The 18,836-nt window shown below is 39.5% G+C and overlaps 3 protein-coding genes across 4 annotated transcripts; 1 reads left to right on the plus strand and 2 right to left on the minus strand.

Moving 5' to 3' along the window:
* Nucleotides 1-465: 465 nt before the first annotated feature.
* Nucleotides 466-2,116, minus strand: LOC129741440 (superoxide dismutase [Mn], mitochondrial). Its single transcript, XM_055733172.1, has 5 exons — nt 2,026-2,116; nt 1,904-1,969; nt 1,694-1,796; nt 1,249-1,624; nt 466-744 (listed from the first exon to the last, which is right to left on the minus strand). The coding sequence occupies exons 2-5, from the start codon at nt 1,942-1,944 to the stop codon at nt 602-604; spliced, it is 663 nt and encodes a 220-aa protein (XP_055589147.1). The 5' UTR covers nt 1,945-1,969; nt 2,026-2,116; the 3' UTR covers nt 466-601.
* Nucleotides 2,117-4,905: 2,789 nt separating this feature from the next.
* On the plus strand, nt 4,906-13,031 carry LOC129741434 (succinate dehydrogenase [ubiquinone] flavoprotein subunit, mitochondrial-like). Its single transcript, XM_055733163.1, has 4 exons — nt 4,906-5,281; nt 7,468-9,216; nt 9,285-9,603; nt 12,720-13,031. Exons 1-3 carry the CDS (start codon nt 5,228-5,230, stop codon nt 9,462-9,464), a joined length of 1,983 nt encoding a protein of 660 aa, XP_055589138.1. The 5' UTR covers nt 4,906-5,227; the 3' UTR covers nt 9,465-9,603; nt 12,720-13,031.
* Nucleotides 13,032-13,926: 895 nt separating this feature from the next.
* Nucleotides 13,927-15,719, minus strand: LOC129741442 (acyl carrier protein, mitochondrial). 2 transcript variants are annotated; one of them, XM_055733176.1, is made up of 3 exons: nt 15,363-15,719; nt 15,108-15,206; nt 13,927-14,337 (listed from the first exon to the last, which is right to left on the minus strand). In XM_055733176.1, the coding sequence occupies exons 1-3, from the start codon at nt 15,525-15,527 to the stop codon at nt 14,158-14,160; spliced, it is 444 nt and encodes a 147-aa protein (XP_055589151.1). In that variant the 5' UTR covers nt 15,528-15,719; the 3' UTR covers nt 13,927-14,157. The 2 variants fall into 2 exon arrangements, with proteins under 2 accessions (XP_055589151.1, XP_055589150.1); XM_055733175.1 differs by lacking the exon at nt 15,108-15,206 and adding an exon at nt 14,881-15,006 and having other exon boundaries at nt 15,363-15,716.
* Nucleotides 15,720-18,836: the final 3,117 nt, after the last annotated feature.

Here is an 18,836-nt window from a genome sequence, read left to right on the forward strand (position 1 = left end):
GTTATACAAATCGTAACCGAGGGAAAGCATCCTATCTCGATTCTGGAAGAGTATTGCAGCAAACGTAAGATACCTTCCCCGAGGTTCACAACCATCCTGGACGAAGGACCGATCCATGCGAAAAAGTTCATCTTCAAGGTCACGGTCAATGGCTTTGATTACGCTGGCGTAAAGGGAAGCAACGTGAAGTCGAAAGCGAAACTAGAAGCGGCAATAGTTTGCTTGAAAGAACTCAAAGTACTTCCGAAACAGTATAAATACGAGTGAATATTATCCCTTGCGATTCTAGTTCATAAGAAACTTATGCACATTATAAGATAGATGTTACTTACTTTAATAAACTTGAAATTTAACTACAAATGTTTTCTTTTGAAGAATTTAATCAAACGAATGTTGAAAAGCTAAACCTAACTATTACTGAAACTCATTCGGATGGAATTCTCTATTAAATCTTAGAAACTCATAAATATTTTATTTTTGTTTATTTTTAGAACTAACGCTTTTTTATTCGGAGATTGATATTGCAAATTAACATAGACACTTGCAGAAAAGCATGACAGGCAATTGAGTTGTTTGTGTAGGCAGATGCATATGCCTCGATTTACTTCGCCTTGGCCAAGCGTTCGGAAATGTCCTTCCAGTTAGCAACGTCCCAGATGGCATCGACATAGTTCGGTCTCAAGTTCTTGTACTGCAGATAGTAGGCATGCTCCCAGACGTCGATCCCGAACAGTGGCACCAATCCTAAAAGGAAAAATACAAAAAAGGACACCGATCAGATAGGTAAGTTCGATGTTTTATCAAAGAAAATTGCTCCTTTTTCATCTTCACGTTTATCATAAGTTTTCAAACGTTCATAACACATAATCACGAAAGGGAACTTGAAATGAAGTTTTATTCCCATTAATGATCAATCCATCAAATAGTTACCAAAAAACTATAAGGTCATGTTGAGAAAAATCAAATATTCGTCGAAAAACAAATTGATAATTTTTAATTTGTCGAAAAAAAACAGCACAAAGGCTTCAGATTATAAACCTGTAAATAAAAATGTAACCACTTTTGAGTCATTTCTCGCAATAACTAAGCATACCTCATAAATTAAAATACTAGTTCGTTTCAGTAATCAAGGTTCTATCGTTGCTGACAGGTCGTTAAAAAGCCAATAAAGAATTTATCAAAAGAACTACGATAAACCTAGTCAAAGCTTTCGTTTTTTTTTCAACCTTGTCAAAAAACATAATTTACCAGTGGTAGCCTCGAGAGGATCCTGATTGGGACAGGCGGCCACTTGCAGAGCTTTGGTTTTCTTGTTGTATCCAAGCCAGGCCCAGCCCGAGCCTTGTACGGCCACGGCAGCCGCCTTCATCTCTTTCTTAAAGTTTTCCAATCCATGGAAATCTCGCTCAATGGCCTCGGCCAATTCGGCCGATGGTTTTGAGCTATCCGGCGACAGGTTGTGCCAAAAGATGGAATGGTTGATGTGACCTCCACCATTAAACTTGATGGCACCGCCTAGTTGGATGATCTTGGAGACATCGTTCTTGGCCACGGCATCCTTCAGCTGTTCTTCAGCGGCATTTAGATTAGTGACGTAAGCGTTGTGATGCTTCTGATGATGAACCTGAACAGACAAAATACAAAACAAAACAATTTGATAGAAGCCATGTTGAATTCAATTAATTCAACGTGCCTCCATGATTTCTCGACAAATCACAGGTTCCAATGCGGCCACATCATACGGCAGATCCGGGAGGGTATGCTTGCTGCGAACTCCCAAGACAGCAGGAACATTTCTAATGAGAAGAAATAGAAAACAAATCAATACCAGATCAGTGCCGACAAAACATTTACATAACACTTTTTGATTATCAACATAAAATCATTTGGGCCGAGAAATTACCTGAAAGTTCCGAAAAGCGCTCCCCGGATGGCCAACATCATGAAAAAAGTAGATGCCTAAGTGTATCTGAAAATAGAAATTACAGTGAATAGTGAATTTAAAATCGGACCCGTGAAACATACCAGACAAAAAAAAAGTTTCTAACAAGATGTTGCTCCTAGCCGGCCCGATATGCACGAAGTGATAATCAAATGGTAGAATTTCAAGATGAGTTGATGGCTGGGTTGCCAGGTGCCCAGATTTGTCTGTAAAACCAAGACTTTTGACCCTTCGTCCAGATATTGGTCAGACACAGATTTTGCCCAGATTTTTGCTGAGAGTGCCCAGATTTTACAGATTTTCAAAATTGAGTGATGAAACCAAGATTTATGCATCGGATTTGATCCGTAAGTGCCAGATTAGACTGAAATCTCGCTTGTATTCATTGGTATTTCACCAAGCATTCATTACCAATTCTTTTTTTAATAAGATGAACATGAAACGTGGTAGGAAACAGTGTTCTTAGCGCGATAATAACCTGAATATCACAGGAAACCCCCCCCCCCCCCCCCGCTCACACGCACCGTCAAATGTCTTATTTAGTATCAAATTTGTGATCTTCCCTGTGCACAGACAAACACAGACTTTTTTTCGAAATTGCCCAGATTTTTACTCCTCAACACCTGGCATCCCTGGTTGATGGGAAGGTAACACCTTATGCTTCTATTAGGATATATTGACAGTTTTACACGAACACCACCTTAGCAGGAGGCCTCAGCCCTAACCTCAAACCATGGGAGAACAGAATCAATTTTTGAGATGGGCGCACGATAAACGCGATTTTGCGGTACTAATATCGACAAATTCGCCCTGTGGAAAAGCGACACACAGATGCCCGTGTTTTGATTTTTTTGGGTGGTCAGGGCTGCCAAGTGCATTGATATTTGGAAAATGATTATATTTTAAATTGAATTTTTATTGAAAAACGTTTTCATGAGTACTGAGAATTTGCAACTTTCCCCTAGATTTCTATAAGAATATGAAAATAAACGCAACATTTATCTGAACTGAATAACAACTGTCTGTATCGCACACTTAAACGATGTAGCGAATTATGTGAAAATGTTATAAATAATCGGAGCATGCAGGCTATTATTTTCATAGTCAACATCAACGTGGCTTTTATTAATTTACTTTTTTTTTGTAACAGTGAATGATTTTGCATTCGTTTAGAAGTTGGAAACAATTCTTTTTACTTTACCGAGCAGTACATGAAAATATATTGCAGATGTTTTAAATTCACCTTGAAAATTCATTAGCGGAAGATGGCTTATCTTCATCAATTTTATTAGAGATCCCCCGTAATGAATTCAAACGATTAGCTGTTGATTGTTAAAAAAATTAATCAATCAGAAATATTATAATTAGTTAAAAAAAAAAACAAATACTGATTTTAGTAACGTGCCTAGCATCACTGGCGAGGCCGTCAGCTCATCAAAGTTTGAGGTTATGGCTGAGGCCAATTTTTCGCCAATACTGGCGCCCGTATATACCCTTATAGAGTTGTTTTTGACATTTCTTACGCACACTTGCTGAGCGTGTACAGATGAGACGGGACAATTAACCTCAAAAACTTTCGGTACAAAAAACGGACAGCCGGTCGACGCACATGGTCGTTTTTGAGGTTGATTGTCCCAAAACTGAAAAGTGTTGGTGAAGCAACCAGCATAATATCACGAACACTACCAGCGGCAAATAGGACTATTCTGATAAAATGCGGAAACGAATCTTTTGGCTTAAAATTTGATAAAAAGCATTTGAAATTGATGATATAAAAATTATGTTGTTAGCCTATGGTGCTACACATTTTTTCGCTAGATAAAAGTTTGATTCTAAATGTTGGATACGAATTTCTTATTAATTTTGTTATCAAAATCTATAAAACGTTTTTGTTTGAAGAATTCGTATAAAAAATTTCATCTTACAATCATATTTTTTTATTCTGAATTCTGAAATAAGTATAAGTACATAATACTTATTCAGATTATCAAAATAGCATACCTTCTATCAATATATTTTGATCCGCGAGAGATCATAATCAATGCTGTAAATCAGCGATGCCAGCATTTAAATTGGTGATCCGGGCCAGGCGGGCCAGCCAGGGCCTGATCTTTAAAAAAAGGCATACGAATTATCATGATTCTTAAAAAAAGTCTGTTAAATGATGTTTTTTATTTTCAAAAATATCTAAATTATAACTGTATTTATAGCAAAATGATGAAAACAACTATCAAAATAGGTAAACTAAAATAAAATAGGTAAACCGATAATTATCTTTGGTTCAGATGATATTTGAGTTATGTTTTTCGAAATAAACTGAATAAAGAAACTAAACTCTAAACTAAACTACATATAGGCCAGCCAAAGTTCTGCTCGCTTCTATCGCCTAATTTGAGATGTCTTCTTACCTGTTTTTCGCATTTAGTTATGTAATTTAGTTATTTCCATTTTAAAAAAATCCTGATTTTTTCATCGCGATGTCCCTATTTTCGACAAAACCACCTGACGACACTGCTAGGCAGTGCTCATAAATGATCAGAGTATATACATTATCTTAACGGCGTATTCGTAAATTGATTTTTGATTAGTGTTCATAAATAAGACATTTCAAAAGTTTATTTTATCCGTAAAATTATCAGTTTTTCGCCATTTTCCATCGTTATTTATCAATACCTCGATCATGGTACCTTCTACAGCACCAAAATTTTGAACTTTTCCTTATCAAAGTGTCTCTTTCCATAAAAAAAAATATTGGTGAAAATCACTTTTCCGATGTTTGCTTATTTCTAATCTCATAGTGGGCTGTTGTGGTTGTGAAGGATTTTGTGTGCAAATTGGCGGCATTACCCTTTCCACAATCCCGCTATCACACAGCATAACCGTAAACTGACAGCACTTGATTGAAAAGTCAGATTTTTTCCCAAATTTTCTTTCCCCCTTATTTTCGCAAAGTGATTGCACGACGACTTTGTCGCACACACGCGTTTTGGGACGATCCATTTGAGACCGACGGGCGGTACGGACGGCCGCGCGACACTTTTCGCGAGTTTCTGTGTGTGGTGCCACAGTGCGCTTTCCACTCTACATCTTTGAATCTGGTGCGGCAGTGCCAGGTGGATAATTTGTTTCCTCCTTCCCGTTCTGTGCTGCGGTTTTTGGAGCGGCGTTTCCGTTTTGTGCTGCTGCTGCTGCTAGTGGAAGTGCCAAAGTTAAGAGTGAAACGTTGCCGATCCGAAAGTGAAGTGCTTCAGTAGTGCATCATCTTCCCCCGAGGCATCGTAGACCATGAGCGGAATGCTGCGACTGCCGTCAATGTTGGCCAAGAGCGCCGTATCCGCGGTAAGTGATACCCCCTTGCTAGCCCTCAGCCCCTTTGCCCTCGTATTATTGGTGGAATTAATGATGAAAATTCTGGAAAATGCTTAAGGCCAGATTACACAACCTTATGAAAAAAAACTGGTTCTTCTACTCTCATTATCCCAAGCGTGAATCTGTCGGGCGATTTTCTAAAAGATTTTTCTGCAGTTATGTAACGCGATTATGAATGGTACATGGAATGGTAAAGACCTATGATTGTCTTATTTTAATTTGAAATTTTCGCTTGCCTTAAAGTTGCAACTTTGGTTTGCGATAAGAACATGAAACTTCAATAGTCTAACATTAGAGCGATTAACAAATTGATGGTGGCTTTTTTTTATTACATTAAGGGCGTGCGAATGATTATAATGAATCGTACAAAAATAATACGGGAACTATTGGATATGAGAGAATTGGAAAATGCAAAAGCTGCAAAGAAAAGGGCGATTAATGGGATATATAAATGAAATATTTGAAAGTGTTTGAATATGCATCCGTGTGGAAAATATTTTTCACTGGTTAAGCATTGCGTATTTAGTTTTGTTTTTTGAGAAATGTTTGTTTTTTGATAGAGCCGAGATTATCGTTTAAGTACCTACTACTATCCGCATAAAATAATAATGAAAATAATAACACCAACAGTGACGATAGTGCTAAGTGCATCTCGTGATCAAATTAGTTGTTCGTTTACGTTCAGTTAATATACGCAACTATCTAGTTGAAATCGATGTTTCGTTCAGGCTAAGTACCTCTTGAATTTGATCATCACGGTTTGACAACAGTGAAAATTTTACAAACATTTTATTGTTCTTTTCATTTGCTATACAATCAGTTTTAGAAATGCAACTGTGCTAAGGTTGGCCACAGCAGAAACATCTGTATTCAGCATGTTTGTAATTATTATTGGTACAACAAAAACTTATCGATTTTAAACAGTTGATCATTTTGAATACGTTCATTTGAGGTGCGTAGCAGAATGTACATGTAGAAATTTTTTTAAATGGAACTACATTTCGCCAGGAAGCCTCTAAGGAGTTTCCAGATAAGTATGTTGACTTGATTTGGAGTATTTTTTGTTATCTGATTACTGATGCCTGATACTGATTTGTTCACAATGCTTTAAAAGTTTTTAACTTTGAATTCCAAAATGTAGTTCTTAATTTTATAATCTCTGCAAAACGACACGAATTTTTTTTTTTACCGTTCTGTTCAGTCATACTTATTACGAATTATTGTGTTCTCAACACTTAGAAAAAACTTTAACTTTCGTAGTTAAAATTAGTTAATTTTACAATTTATCTTTTTTTTAACGGAAAACTGAAGTGTTGTAGGTGAATAATGTCTTTTTTTAAAGGTTTTATTAATGACACTTTACCATCCTTGTGACATTCGTGGCTTGTAGAAGATTTACAGTAATTTATAAATATTACATTTTTTTAAAAATTCGATAAGTGGTTTTTCGTGTGATTCTTCGTTTTTCAGAATTTTGAACACAGATCCCTTAATGTTGAATTCCTCGCGAGCTTCCTTATATCCTTGACAGTCGATCAGAATGTGCTGCACAGTGGTTTGAACGCCGCAAAACTGGCATATGGTGGAGAAGTTTTTTCAAACAGATGAGCATGTGTCAGTCTAGTGTGTCCAAAACGCAATCTTGTCAAAGCACGTTGATCAGAGGGACATTTCCGGTCTTTGTATTTTGAAGGTGTGTATTTATGTTGCCTAAGAAATGACTGATTCAGGCGCCATCTACAGAATAATGTCTGCAAACATATTTGAGTTACATTACGAGGTTTTCAAAACTATAAGTTTTTTAAAAATCGTTAGGGAAACAAGTGAGATTCAGAAGTGTCAAATTGACACTCCGGGGACTATAACGGGAAAAAAATTCAGGAAAGAATGAGGGTTAACTGCTGTATTCTACAGATTCTTGAAAATGTTGAGACTTCAAGTAATTCAATGGTATATTGTTTGTTGAAATCGGTTCCAAAGTTCCTAAGATAAACTGCAATATCTGGCGTTCTGCCTTTTTCTGGGCCTGGGCCTTATAGGATAACTGAAACGCACGTTAGGTCTTGGAGCGTAAACCTCATTTTACGATTTTACCTGAATACCCTTTTTTACTGTTAATATTTTAGTTTTCTAATCACATACCTTACCTTTCACAGGCTCGTGGTTTGACTGCCGCCAGCTCTCAGCGAGGATTGCATTTCACCGTTGGCCAAAACAATGCCCAGGCCCATGCCGATGCGATCTCCAAGGAGTACCCGGTGGTGGACCATACCTACGACGCGGTTGTTGTCGGAGCCGGAGGTGCTGGTCTCCGGGCTGCCTTCGGTTTGGTTGCCGAAGGTTTCAAGACTGCCGTGATTACGAAACTGTTTCCGACCCGCTCACACACCGTGGCGGCCCAGGGAGGTATCAATGCCGCGTTGGGTAACATGGAGGAAGACGACTGGAAGTGGCACATGTACGACACGGTCAAGGGATCCGATTGGTTGGGAGATCAGGATGCGATCCATTATATGACCCGAGAGGCGCCGAAGGCTGTCATCGAACTCGAAAACTACGGTATGCCGTTTTCCAGAACTCCCGATGGTAAAATCTATCAACGTGCCTTCGGTGGTCAAAGCTTGAAGTTCGGCAAAGGTGGCCAAGCTCATCGGTGCTGTTGTGTGGCAGATCGTACAGGCCATTCCCTGTTGCATACCCTGTACGGCCAATCGTTGAGCTACGATTGCAACTACTTTGTGGAATATTTTGCGCTGGATTTGTTGATGGAAAACGGCCAATGTGTGGGTGTGATTGCCTTGAACTTGGAGGACGGCAGTATTCATCGTTTTCGCGCTAAGAACACGGTTCTTGCTACCGGAGGTTATGGCCGAGCCTATTTCTCCTGTACATCTGCTCATACTTGTACCGGCGACGGAACTGCTATGGTTGCACGTGCTGGCCTGCCCTCGGAAGATTTGGAATTCGTGCAATTCCATCCGACTGGAATTTATGGTGCCGGCTGTCTGATTACTGAGGGCTGTCGAGGAGAGGGTGGTTATCTGATCAACTCTCAGGGTGAGCGATTCATGGAACGTTACGCACCAGTTGCTAAGGATTTGGCTTCTCGTGATGTGGTTTCCCGTTCAATGACAATAGAAATCCGTGAAGGGCGTGGATGTGGACCCGAAAAGGATCACGTTTACCTGCAGCTGCACCATTTGCCCCCAGAGCAATTGGCTCAACGTCTGCCAGGTATTTCGGAAACAGCAATGATCTTTGCAGGTGTCGATGTAACTCGCGAACCAATTCCGGTATTGCCAACCGTTCACTACAACATGGGCGGTGTCCCAACGAACTACAAGGGACAAGTGCTGACCACGGATTCTTCTTGCAACGATCAGATCGTTCCCGGACTGTACGCTTGTGGTGAAGCCGCTTGCTCGTCTGTACATGGAGCTAACCGACTGGGTGCAAACTCGTTGCTTGATTTAGTTGTGTTTGGCAGAGCGTGCGCTAAAACAATTGCCGCCGAAAACAGGCCAGGCGATAAGATTCCAGACATTAAACCTAACGCTGGTGAAGCTTCTGTTGCCAATTTGGATTGGGTACGCAACGCCAATGGAGCTATTCCTACCTCTACACTGCGTCTGAACATGCAGAAGACCATGCAGAATCACGCGGCCGTTTTCCGCGAGGAAAAAACGCTGCAAGAAGGCGTGCGCAAGATGGCAGATATTTACAAGTCCATCAAGGATGTCAAAGTTTCCGATCGCTCGTTGGTGTGGAACTCGGATCTGGTTGAAACTTTGGAATTACAGAACCTGCTTCTTAATGCCAACATGACGATCGTGGGAGCTGAAAACCGAAAGGAATCACGAGGTGCTCATGCTCGTGAAGATTACAAACAACGAGTCGATGAGTTGGTAAGACTACGGTGTAACATCATTCTATTCTGAACTGTTTTAACTTGTTTTACTTTTTCTATATCCAGGATTACAGCAAACCCCTGGAGGGTCAACAAGCGAAACCAATGACCGAGCACTGGCGCAAGCACACGTTGCTATGGATCGATCCGGCCACTGGCGAAGTCACCATCGGTTATCGCCCGGTCATCGATCATACCCTAAACGAAGAATGCAACACCGTGCCTCCGGCGATCCGTTCGTACTAAGCCAATACCTGCTGTCTTTGAAACACAAACAAATTTTTATTTGTTTAATGAGAACACAACAATCAACAGCAATAAAACACTAGCATCACACCTGATGGAAAATTCATCTTCTAAAAATAATCATCACTCTTCAATAAAAGTAAGTGCTTATCTCTATCAACCTATAGAATAGCGTGGGATTCGTTGTTTGTTGATTTTCGCTATCAACATTGATACGCCTAATTTAATCTGTTCGGTAAACATTATCATTCGAGTATGAAAGTACAGTAAGGGGTTAGAAAATTCTCAAATCATCAATACCGTGCGAGACCCAATGGTCGCGCCGTACCAATGACCGCGCATTCTCAACTTTGATTACTATTATCTCCGGGAACCATGAGCTGATATTTTAAAGTTACACATTTTCTGATTTCTATACTTTTCACTAAGCGATTGCCAAAGAGAATGTTAATTTACGTGGATTTTTTTATCTCAGAAAAAAAGGTGTTTTTTTTATCTCAGGTTTTTTTTCAGATTTAGTCGTTTTTCTGTTGCTGTTGCTGAAACATAGAGATTCGTGATAAAAAAATTCTACAATGTTAAACTTTTACTTCAAATGCGTCAGCGGATGTCCACGATGAAATTGCCATACTATGAAATTGTTCTAACTTTTTAACCGTTGGATAAAATTTAATGAAAATTTGGGTGGATTTAGTTTATAGTGGTGTATTGTTTACATCCTGCAAGTTTTAAGTCCTGTGATCAAAACTCGCGGGAATTGAGTCGAAAGAACAGCTCTTGCGCATTCATCACAAGAACAAGGATCTCTCGCATTGTTCCATTGCAAAAACGTTGGGAATCTCAGATTCCACGGTGTCACGAGTGATTAAGCGATTCGAAGAACGATTGACCACCGATCGGAAGCCCAGAAGTGAAGGAAAAGTATTCCGTACAACACCAAAAATCACAACCGCGTAGTTGGGGCCTTCAACCGAAATCCGAACGCCACCGTTCGGGATTTTTTTTTACTAGATGAAAATTTGACTTAAAACCGTAACAGTCGGGTGGTTGCTGCCGTGAGTGGGTTCGTCCCACTAAAACCATCTGGGGCTTCGTGTGCCAGATGTGCCTCTTGGTTTCACCCTATGATACTACATCAAGTGGTAAGCTGTGCTCATGCACTTATACATCTCACCCTTTTCCTTTTCCTCTTTCTCAATTTTGGTCTTTCTCCTTGATCATCGTTCTGCTTAATCCTCTTTCTCCTTTTCCTTCTTCTCCTTTTCCTCTATCGAAAACTTCAGACTGGTATGGAAGACCCCGAGGCGTGTGCCGGTTAGGTAACGCTTTCAAAGTAACTCGCGCCCGTCACAGCAACCACTCCCGCAGGATTTCTTACCACCAAGGCATGGCCGATTGAGAAACTACTAAGCTAGAATCCCGTCACGACCACCCCGAATAGTATCTCCGCTTCCTTTTGCTGCAGGAAAGATCGTAGCTGAGTACGTGAAACCTTTTAAGTCCCACCACACGTATGATTCCAGATTAGGGTTATACAGCGCCCTAAGATCGCGTTGCTTTTGAATTGAAGTGTCATACGAGGAACAAGGCATTCCATTAGCTTGTCAAATTTGGTTGACTATCTCGCTCTCTCCGTTCATCATCTTTCCTGATTCTTATCAGATCGCGCATGATTTGCTAGATCCCGTCGACTACAGCACGCCACGACTGTTCGTCGCGACACATTTCATCACAATGTTTTCAGCGTTCAAATTTCAAAGTTGTTGACGCCTAAAAATGAACCTGGGACAGACAAAGATAGCATGTTCTGCCGATTCCTCTGTATCTACGCATTCCGGGCAATAAGTCGAGCTGATAAGGTTAAACCGATGAAGGTATTGCTTAAAGCACCCATGACCCCGAAGGAACTGCGTTGGGTAGAAGTTGATCTATCCATACTTCCGATTTACCCAGTCTGAAGTCGCGGGATTAGCCTATGCGTCCATCTTGCGTTGTTCGATGCGTCCCATTGCTCCTGGCACTTGAGCTTTGAAGCTGCTAGCAGCTCTTGCTTTGTAACACTCCATACCATCCGCCAGAGTTATGTCGATGGGAATCATGCCCGCGATGACAAAACCTGCATCTGCTGATATGATCCTGTACGCACAGGAAACTCGCATGGCTATCAGCCGATGTGTGCTCCGTAATTTGGATCTGTTGCGCTCTATCGCGGAGCTCCAGGCCGCTCCTCCGTAACGTAGTTTCGACAGTGCTACGCTCTCAAGGAGACGTCTCTTGCTACTCTTTGGGCCATGGCAGTTCGGCATAATCCAGGCCAATGAATCTATGACTTTCGATGCACTTTCACAACAGTATTTGACATGTGCACCTCCGTTCGGGATGTGGCTAAGTACATAAGCCGAAGTTTTTTCCAGAAGGCCAAAACTAAGGCTAGGCTTCGAACGTTCAAGGTACAAAAGGCCCCTAATCGCGACGAGAAGCAGAACAAAACCCGTGCCAGGAAGTTGTACCTCAACATGCTGACGAATGTTGGCTGCATTATGGACGACGAAACATATGTGAAGGCTTACTTCAAACAGATCCCCGGCAACCTGTTTTTCACGGTCAAGGATAAATTTAGCCTTCCGGAGCATGTCCGCACTCAGAAGATGTCGATATTTGCGAATAAATTCCTGGTTTGGCAAACCATCAGCACGTGCAGGAAGCGGAGTGCACTTTTCGTGAACCAGGACACGATCAACGGACAGGTGTACATGAAAGAGTGCCTCCAAAAGCAGCTGCTTCTTCTCCTGAAGGCCCACACCGTCCCAACAATGTTCTGGGCGGATTTGGCCGCATGCCACTATTCCAAAGACGTGCTGAAGTGGTATGCGGACAATAAGGTCAATTAAGGTGCCGAAAATGTTCAACCCTATCAACACTCCGGAGCTCCGCCCTATCGAGAAGTACTGGGCGATTATGAAGCAGCACCTTCTTAAACGACCTAAAGTAGTGAAGACAGTCGAGGAACTGAAGAAAGTATGGGTTTACATGCAAAAAACGGTTGATTCACAGGTTGTGCAGAATCTTATGGCCGAGGCCAAGGTGCGGACATTTGCTCGTGGACATTTTATCGTGGACACTTTTTACAACGTTTCAGTGCTTTTCATTTCAGAATCGCACAGAAAATAGATTTTAGCACAAAGAACATCCATCTATTAAATACTAAGTACTATTTAAATTACAAATTAATGTTTTTCTTTTCTCTTTTCTCAGGTTGTTTAAACGCGCGCTACGTTGGATCTAGATCGGACGTAACCGGAATAAACAATTTTCTCAACGAAAACCCCAATCGAAAAAAAAATTCTACCCGCACCAGTGATGATGAGGTCAAGATATGTGCTTAAATTATGTTTAGATCGATACTGGAACTAAAAACCAACTTATTTATTTCGTTTAAAACGTGTTAAAGTAAACCACAAAGCACTTAATTTCCTTGTAAACTAGAGCTACGAAAAAAAGAGAAACAATAAACTTTGCTTAATTCGTAGGAAGTGAAAACTACAATAAATCTTAATTTGAAATTCATTGGCTTCTGTTTTTATATTGGTCCGTTTAGAAGAGGTGCTTCGGATGTGCGCTACGTGTCTCTCAAGTTTTGTGATGTGCGTTGTGTTTTCGATTTGTTCCTTACATTTTTCTATAAACTATATGCTGCATGGTGAATACGCCTAAATATAACGTTATTTATTTTGACAATTGCTGTTTTGTGCGAAAGAAATTTAAATTTTATGTTTTCAGTTTCAATTTCAAGAATCTCGTCGTCAGTTCTAATTTCAAAGGACTAGCAATGTCTCTTCTTCGATTACCATTTTAATTCCAGTCAATCTCCTTTCTGCAGATTTTGTTCCCATCTCTTCGTAGCGTTCGTCCAATCGATTCGATCTCTTGTTACGTTTCCGAATTTCGATGTCTTTAGCATTTTTAAACGCTGGCAAGGTAGTTCCAAGTTTGAGATCCAGTAGCCAGACTACCAAGCGCGGATAATATTTCAAAGGCAGCGTTTGACGCACATGTTTCGTCCCCGTACAACAACACGGATTTGACGTTTAGTTGAAGACTCAGGTTTTCTTCGTAGAGAAAGCCGACTTGACCCGCATGTTGTCTTTGACCGAACAATATAAAACCTTCGTACTGTGCTTCGTTGAGATAGACAAAGTGCAGCCCAGATGGTTTCATGGTTCTTTTTTTTTCTCGGATTTTTATCCTTTTCATCCAAAATAATTAAAAAGCGATTAAAAATCCAGAAAAATAAGTACAAACGGTCAATAACATGCCTTGAACGTTTTCTTACGAGTTATGAATGATACACGTTCCGATGTTTCAAAATTTCCTCATTTCTTGTGTCATCTCAAACACACAGGCAAAAAAAGTCTATCACTTTCCAAATGGCTTTCGGACAAACTGATTCCCTCAACAACAATTTGGGGTGGACCGAATCAAACAGAGCGCTGACTTGTGTTCAACTTGGTCGAATCAAAATTTTATTCCATCCGTTTTCGCTTTACTCTAAAATCTACACAGAAGCACCGCGGGTGCGATTCAAACGGTTTGGGTTCCGCAAATCCTGGCTTCTAATTTTGCACCATGTCCAGACAGTGATGCTAGGGGCAAATGAAAGTGTTTTTGCAAAGAATAAAAGTAAGATAAGAACCTATTCGTAGATATCCTCCTTATCGGCAATGTATTGAACGATGTCGGCAGGTTTGAACAGTTTTTCGGCATCTCCATCCGGAATCTCGAAACCGAACTCATCCTCCATGGCCATGATCACCTCGACGTGGTCCAGCGAGTCCAGGCCCAGATCGTTGATAAAATGCGAGTCCAGAGTCAGCTGAAATTGTTAGGAATATTGATTAGTATAGACAATGGCTTGCAGTACATATTTATTATAAATATGGTTTGTATGGACATCAGCAAATCGGTAGGCAGCAGCATAATGCGCAACATTCTAAAGGAAAAGTTTATTATGGATAAAATCTTTGCTAGATGTGAAAAAGGTAGCGTGCAATTGAAATATCAATATGCAAAATAAATAAAAGGTTTAAATTTTCACAAAATATGCCAAATTTGATAAAAAAAATGAATCATGAAAGTTCCGAATTTTAAAGAAATGAGAAGAAACGAAAATTCTAAAAATGTGCACAGTTTGGTAGCCGTTTTCTTTACGGAATTCTCGTTCTTTTTTAATTTTTAGAAATTTAAATATTTTCATAATTCATCTTTTCAACAAAAATTTTCAACAATTCAACAAATAAGAATTAAAGTTAAAAATGAGAACAAAATCGGATAAAATTCTTAGGTAACTTCGAAGGTAGTTTCTGCTTAATTTAATTCCATCTTCATTAAATATTTCCTGCCAGAGCGCTAAACGTACCTTTTCCGGGTTGATCTTGTCGTACAGTTTAAGCACCAACAGTACGCGTTCCTTAATCAGCTGCAGCGTTAGAGGTTCCTTAGCGCTATAATTCCTGGTAAAATCTAATTGCCTATGTCCGATTTGCTGTTGGTTTTAGCGAACGATTTTGTTCCGAGGCCAGATTCCATACAACCCAAGACACATAAAAAGGAAAAGAAAAAAAAAACAAACATAAATTAGCGCACCTTATCAGCAGTAACTTTATCGTAGGCCGCTATCACTTTCAGGACCCTGTCTTGGACTTCACTGATCTTTGGCTTAGTAGAATAGGACCGCAGCTTGAACTGTTTCAAATACGGCCAACCGCGTCCACCGGAAAGGAACAGAACACATACATGTATTGGAAATGTTACATAAACACCATTTTTCAACCATCATTCGAAGCCTAAAATGATACAACTTGTTCGACTGGAAACAAGGCGCTTCCAGGCGAAACTAACCTCATGATTGGCCAGAAGCTGCTGGGTAGGCCGGAACAACAGCTGACGCTGCTGGCACGACTGTTGCCGGTTCTGGAGGGTCGAGACCGAACGAACAGCCAAAGACCGAACGAGTTGCGAGTTCCGGCAAACCAAGCCGCGAACGCCTTGTACTAGTGATGCCATCGTGCGTGTCGGTGCTCCAGGAAACTATGTTTCGCTCGTGAACTGAGATGCCGGCAATCCAGTTAATAAAACCGGAAAAACTACGAGGATTTAGACGGCTTTAAATCCGCACACCGCGATGGAAAAGGAAAAATTCTGAATCGTGCGACGAAAACCACACACTTTAGAAGTACCGACCGGAACTTATCTAGATCAGTTATGTAATTTGAAATCTGTCACGATTTGACATTTCGACACAATGCCGGGTGCCATGATTTTTCAGGATTTGTCCTGATTTACAAGATATCGTATATTAATCGCAGCGACTTAAAAAACTCTTCAATTTTGTCATGATTTTTTTTTCAAAAATCTATATAAAAATGAATTTCTGTCTGTCTGTCTGTCTTTCTGTCTGTTCCTTATAGACTCAGAAACTACTGAACCGATTTACATGAAACTTGGCAGGTGGGGGTATTGGAGGCCGGGGAAGGTTCCTATTATGGTTTGAGACCTTTGAGACCCCTTCCCCTAACAGGAAGGGGGGTGGGGCCTCCCAAACAAAAGACATTTTTTTGCATAACTCGAGAACCAATCAAGCAAATGGTATTCAATAAATATTAGGTACCCCTCCCTCCTATCAGTGGGGCGATAGGAAGGGGGGAGGGGGGCTACCTTACAATTTTTCATATAACTCGAAAACTAACCAAGATATCCGAACCAAATTTGGCATGGGAAGGTATTTTGATACGAAAAATATTTCAATGATTATATGAGACTTCTCCCTCTTTTCAGTTGAAAGGGGGAGGGGCCTCTTTTATAATTTTTACATAACTCAAAAACTAATATAGCAAATTGAACCAAATTTGACATGGGGAGGTATTTGGATACGAAAAATATTTCTATGATTATTTGAAACCCCTTCCTCTTTCCAGAAGGGGGGTATAAAGGGGGGGAGGGCCCTCTTTTTAATTTTTTACATAACTTAAAAACTAACCAAGCAAATGGAACCAAATGATTGTTAGAGACCCCTTCCTTCTTCCAGCGGGGAGAAAGGAAAGAGGGAGGGAGGTTTCATACAATTTTTATAGCATAATTCAAGAACTACAACAGCAAATGGAACCAAATTTGGCATGGAACGATATTTGGGTACGAGAAATGCTTCTATGAATATTTGGTATCCCTCACTCCTTCAAAAAGGTGGATGAAAAGGGGGAGAAGGGGTCTCCCTTACAATTTTCAGTATAACTGGAGAGCTGGTCGAGCAAATTGAACCATATTTTGCATGTGAGGGTATTTGGATACGAGAAATGTTTCTATAATAAATTGAAGCCCCACCTTCCTTCAGCGGAAAGATATAAAGGGGGAAAGGGGGGCTTCCATACATTTTTTTTTGCATAACTTGAAGAATAATAGAGCAAATGATATGAAATTTGGTATCAAAAAATATTTGAGTACAAAAAATACTTTTATGAATATTAAGCACTGATGAACTGATGTACAAGCTCGAACAAAAAATCTTCAAAAACTTGTGTAAAATTTCCAGTGCTCTCTTTTAAAGAAGCCGTTAAAAAGTGACGAAAAACAGTGCCATCTATTGCTTGATTTGTAACTTTTGAACGGCGCAACAGATGGCACTGTTTCTAGATAGCTCTTTTGCAAGTAAGAATTTGTCGAGAGGGCGAAATGGTGTTTGAACCGTTTGAACTCATTAATAAATAAATTTAAACACTGATGAACTGATGTACAAGCTAAGCCGACTGATGAAATGGTGTTTGGAAAATGATAAATATTATTCTAAAACTTGTGCGCTGTTTCTTTCAAACTTTCTTGAAGTACTAAATGCTATAAGACACATAAAATTCACCCATGAAAGTAAAAGATGCAGATGTAGTTATGCTAGTTATCGAAAATCAATACCTACAATTCAGTACAGTTTACTTACAAAAAATTTCAATCAGGAAACAACTCAGTACATCATTGTTTCTTAACTTTTCGAATCTCATATAGTTACTTTTTTCAAATCATCCATACTGAAATCAAAAACCAAATACATAATGGTTCAATCATTACATTTTTTTCATTTTCTTTAGTATCTCTCACACTTATTGATTTTAATAAAATGATACGATGATACAATGAAACTTACCTGGTTGTACCTATTATCATATAAGTTTCTAGCATTCTGTTATTTTAGTATAATATTTCCATCATCACCATAGTGACTTCAATATTAATATTATCATTAAAGACATTTTACCATTCTTATGGCATTCGTGTCTGTTACTGTAATAAAAAAAAATCATCTACAACTTATCCATCACACAGCTACAGGAGACCACTACTGGATCCTAATGGAAAACTGATATTGGAGAATAACCCCTATCCCTTCCTATTCCATTATTTAAAGTTTTTTTTTTAACTGTTGGTTGAGTCGCCGCGACTATTACGGCCCCCATCCCTACTAACCAGCAGCGGTGTGTAGACTCGCTTCGGAAAGAATCATTCGGCTGATTTTTTCCGAGTTTAACTTGTTGTGTGCAGATTGATTTTATCTTCGTTCCAATCATGACGCGATTGCACACAAAACGAAGAGAACATTTCCGAACTGATGTTTTCCATGCCTCGCAGGAATAAAATCATACCAACGAAACAACAGAACGAAGCTTACCGTACACGAATGCTCACGAGCATAGATGCCACACCTACCGATTTTTCGGTATTCATACCGATTTTTGACGAAATTTTTTACCAAGAATCGGTATTCACAGAATACCGATTTTTGGCAAAACCTACCGATTTCATACCGATTTTTGAAAAATTCGTTCTGACTTTTTTTAATATAACTATAACTATCTTTTTCCTTATTTAAATTATGAACCAATATAATTCTAGTGCCTATTTAGCCAGCAAGTCTCAGATTATTCGATAGCATCTTTGTCTCCTATGCCAACTCTCTTGAGATTGAATTTTGATTATCAAATAACATGGTAGATTAGAGATTATAGCTGTTTAAGATATAAGCAAATCATATCTTGAAGTTGTGGTTTTATAATTAAGGAACCAAGATAAGTGCACGCTTTTGATAAACAGCACAAGTCCACAAAATTAAAAAAAAAATCTTATGTTTTTGTGATAACTTTTGCTGGTAAAAATTCTTTAAAAAATTTGTGCGCTTTTTGGCAAAGCTTTGAAACATTCCAAATATTTTGAAAATATCCACACAGTAATCAACGTTCTCGAAGACCACAAGTAATTTTGATTTCTAAGAAAAAAGTAATGGAAGTTTTCATTTCGTTATTTTTTTCTAAACCACAAAAAACGGGAATATTG

This window comes from Uranotaenia lowii, chromosome 2 (genome assembly GCF_029784155.1).
Source record: "Uranotaenia lowii strain MFRU-FL chromosome 2, ASM2978415v1, whole genome shotgun sequence".
Taxonomy (NCBI): domain Eukaryota; kingdom Metazoa; phylum Arthropoda; class Insecta; order Diptera; family Culicidae; genus Uranotaenia; species Uranotaenia lowii.

What these genes read in the sequence shown, in the direction of transcription:
- LOC129741440 (XM_055733172.1), bottom strand. Translation starts at nt 1,944, where the DNA reads ATGATGTTGGCCATCCGGGGAGCGCTTTTCGGAACTTTCAG. An exon ending in GCGCTTTTCGGAACTTTCAG is followed by an intron (nt 1,797 to 1,903) that starts GTAATTTCTCGG and finishes TCTTCTCATTAG; the next exon opens with AAATGTTCCTGCTGTCTTGG. An exon ending in TTTGTCGAGAAATCATGGAG is followed by an intron (nt 1,625 to 1,693) that starts GCACGTTGAATT and finishes TTGTCTGTTCAG; the next exon opens with GTTCATCATCAGAAGCATCA.
- LOC129741434 (XM_055733163.1), top strand. Translation starts at nt 5,228, where the DNA reads ATGAGCGGAATGCTGCGACTGCCGTCAATGTTGGCCAAGAGCGCCGTA. An exon ending in CCAAGAGCGCCGTATCCGCG is followed by an intron (nt 5,282 to 7,467) that starts GTAAGTGATACC and finishes TACCTTTCACAG; the next exon opens with GCTCGTGGTTTGACTGCCGC. An exon ending in AACAACGAGTCGATGAGTTG is followed by an intron (nt 9,217 to 9,284) that starts GTAAGACTACGG and finishes TTCTATATCCAG; the next exon opens with GATTACAGCAAACCCCTGGA.
- LOC129741442 (XM_055733175.1), bottom strand. Translation starts at nt 15,527, where the DNA reads ATGGCATCACTAGTACAAGGCGTTCGCGGCTTGGTTTGCCGGAACTCG. An exon ending in AGCTTCTGGCCAATCATGAG is followed by an intron (nt 15,007 to 15,362) that starts GTTAGTTTCGCC and finishes TAAAACCAACAG; the next exon opens with CAAATCGGACATAGGCAATT. An exon ending in ACAAGATCAACCCGGAAAAG is followed by an intron (nt 14,338 to 14,880) that starts GTACGTTTAGCG and finishes TAACAATTTCAG; the next exon opens with CTGACTCTGGACTCGCATTT.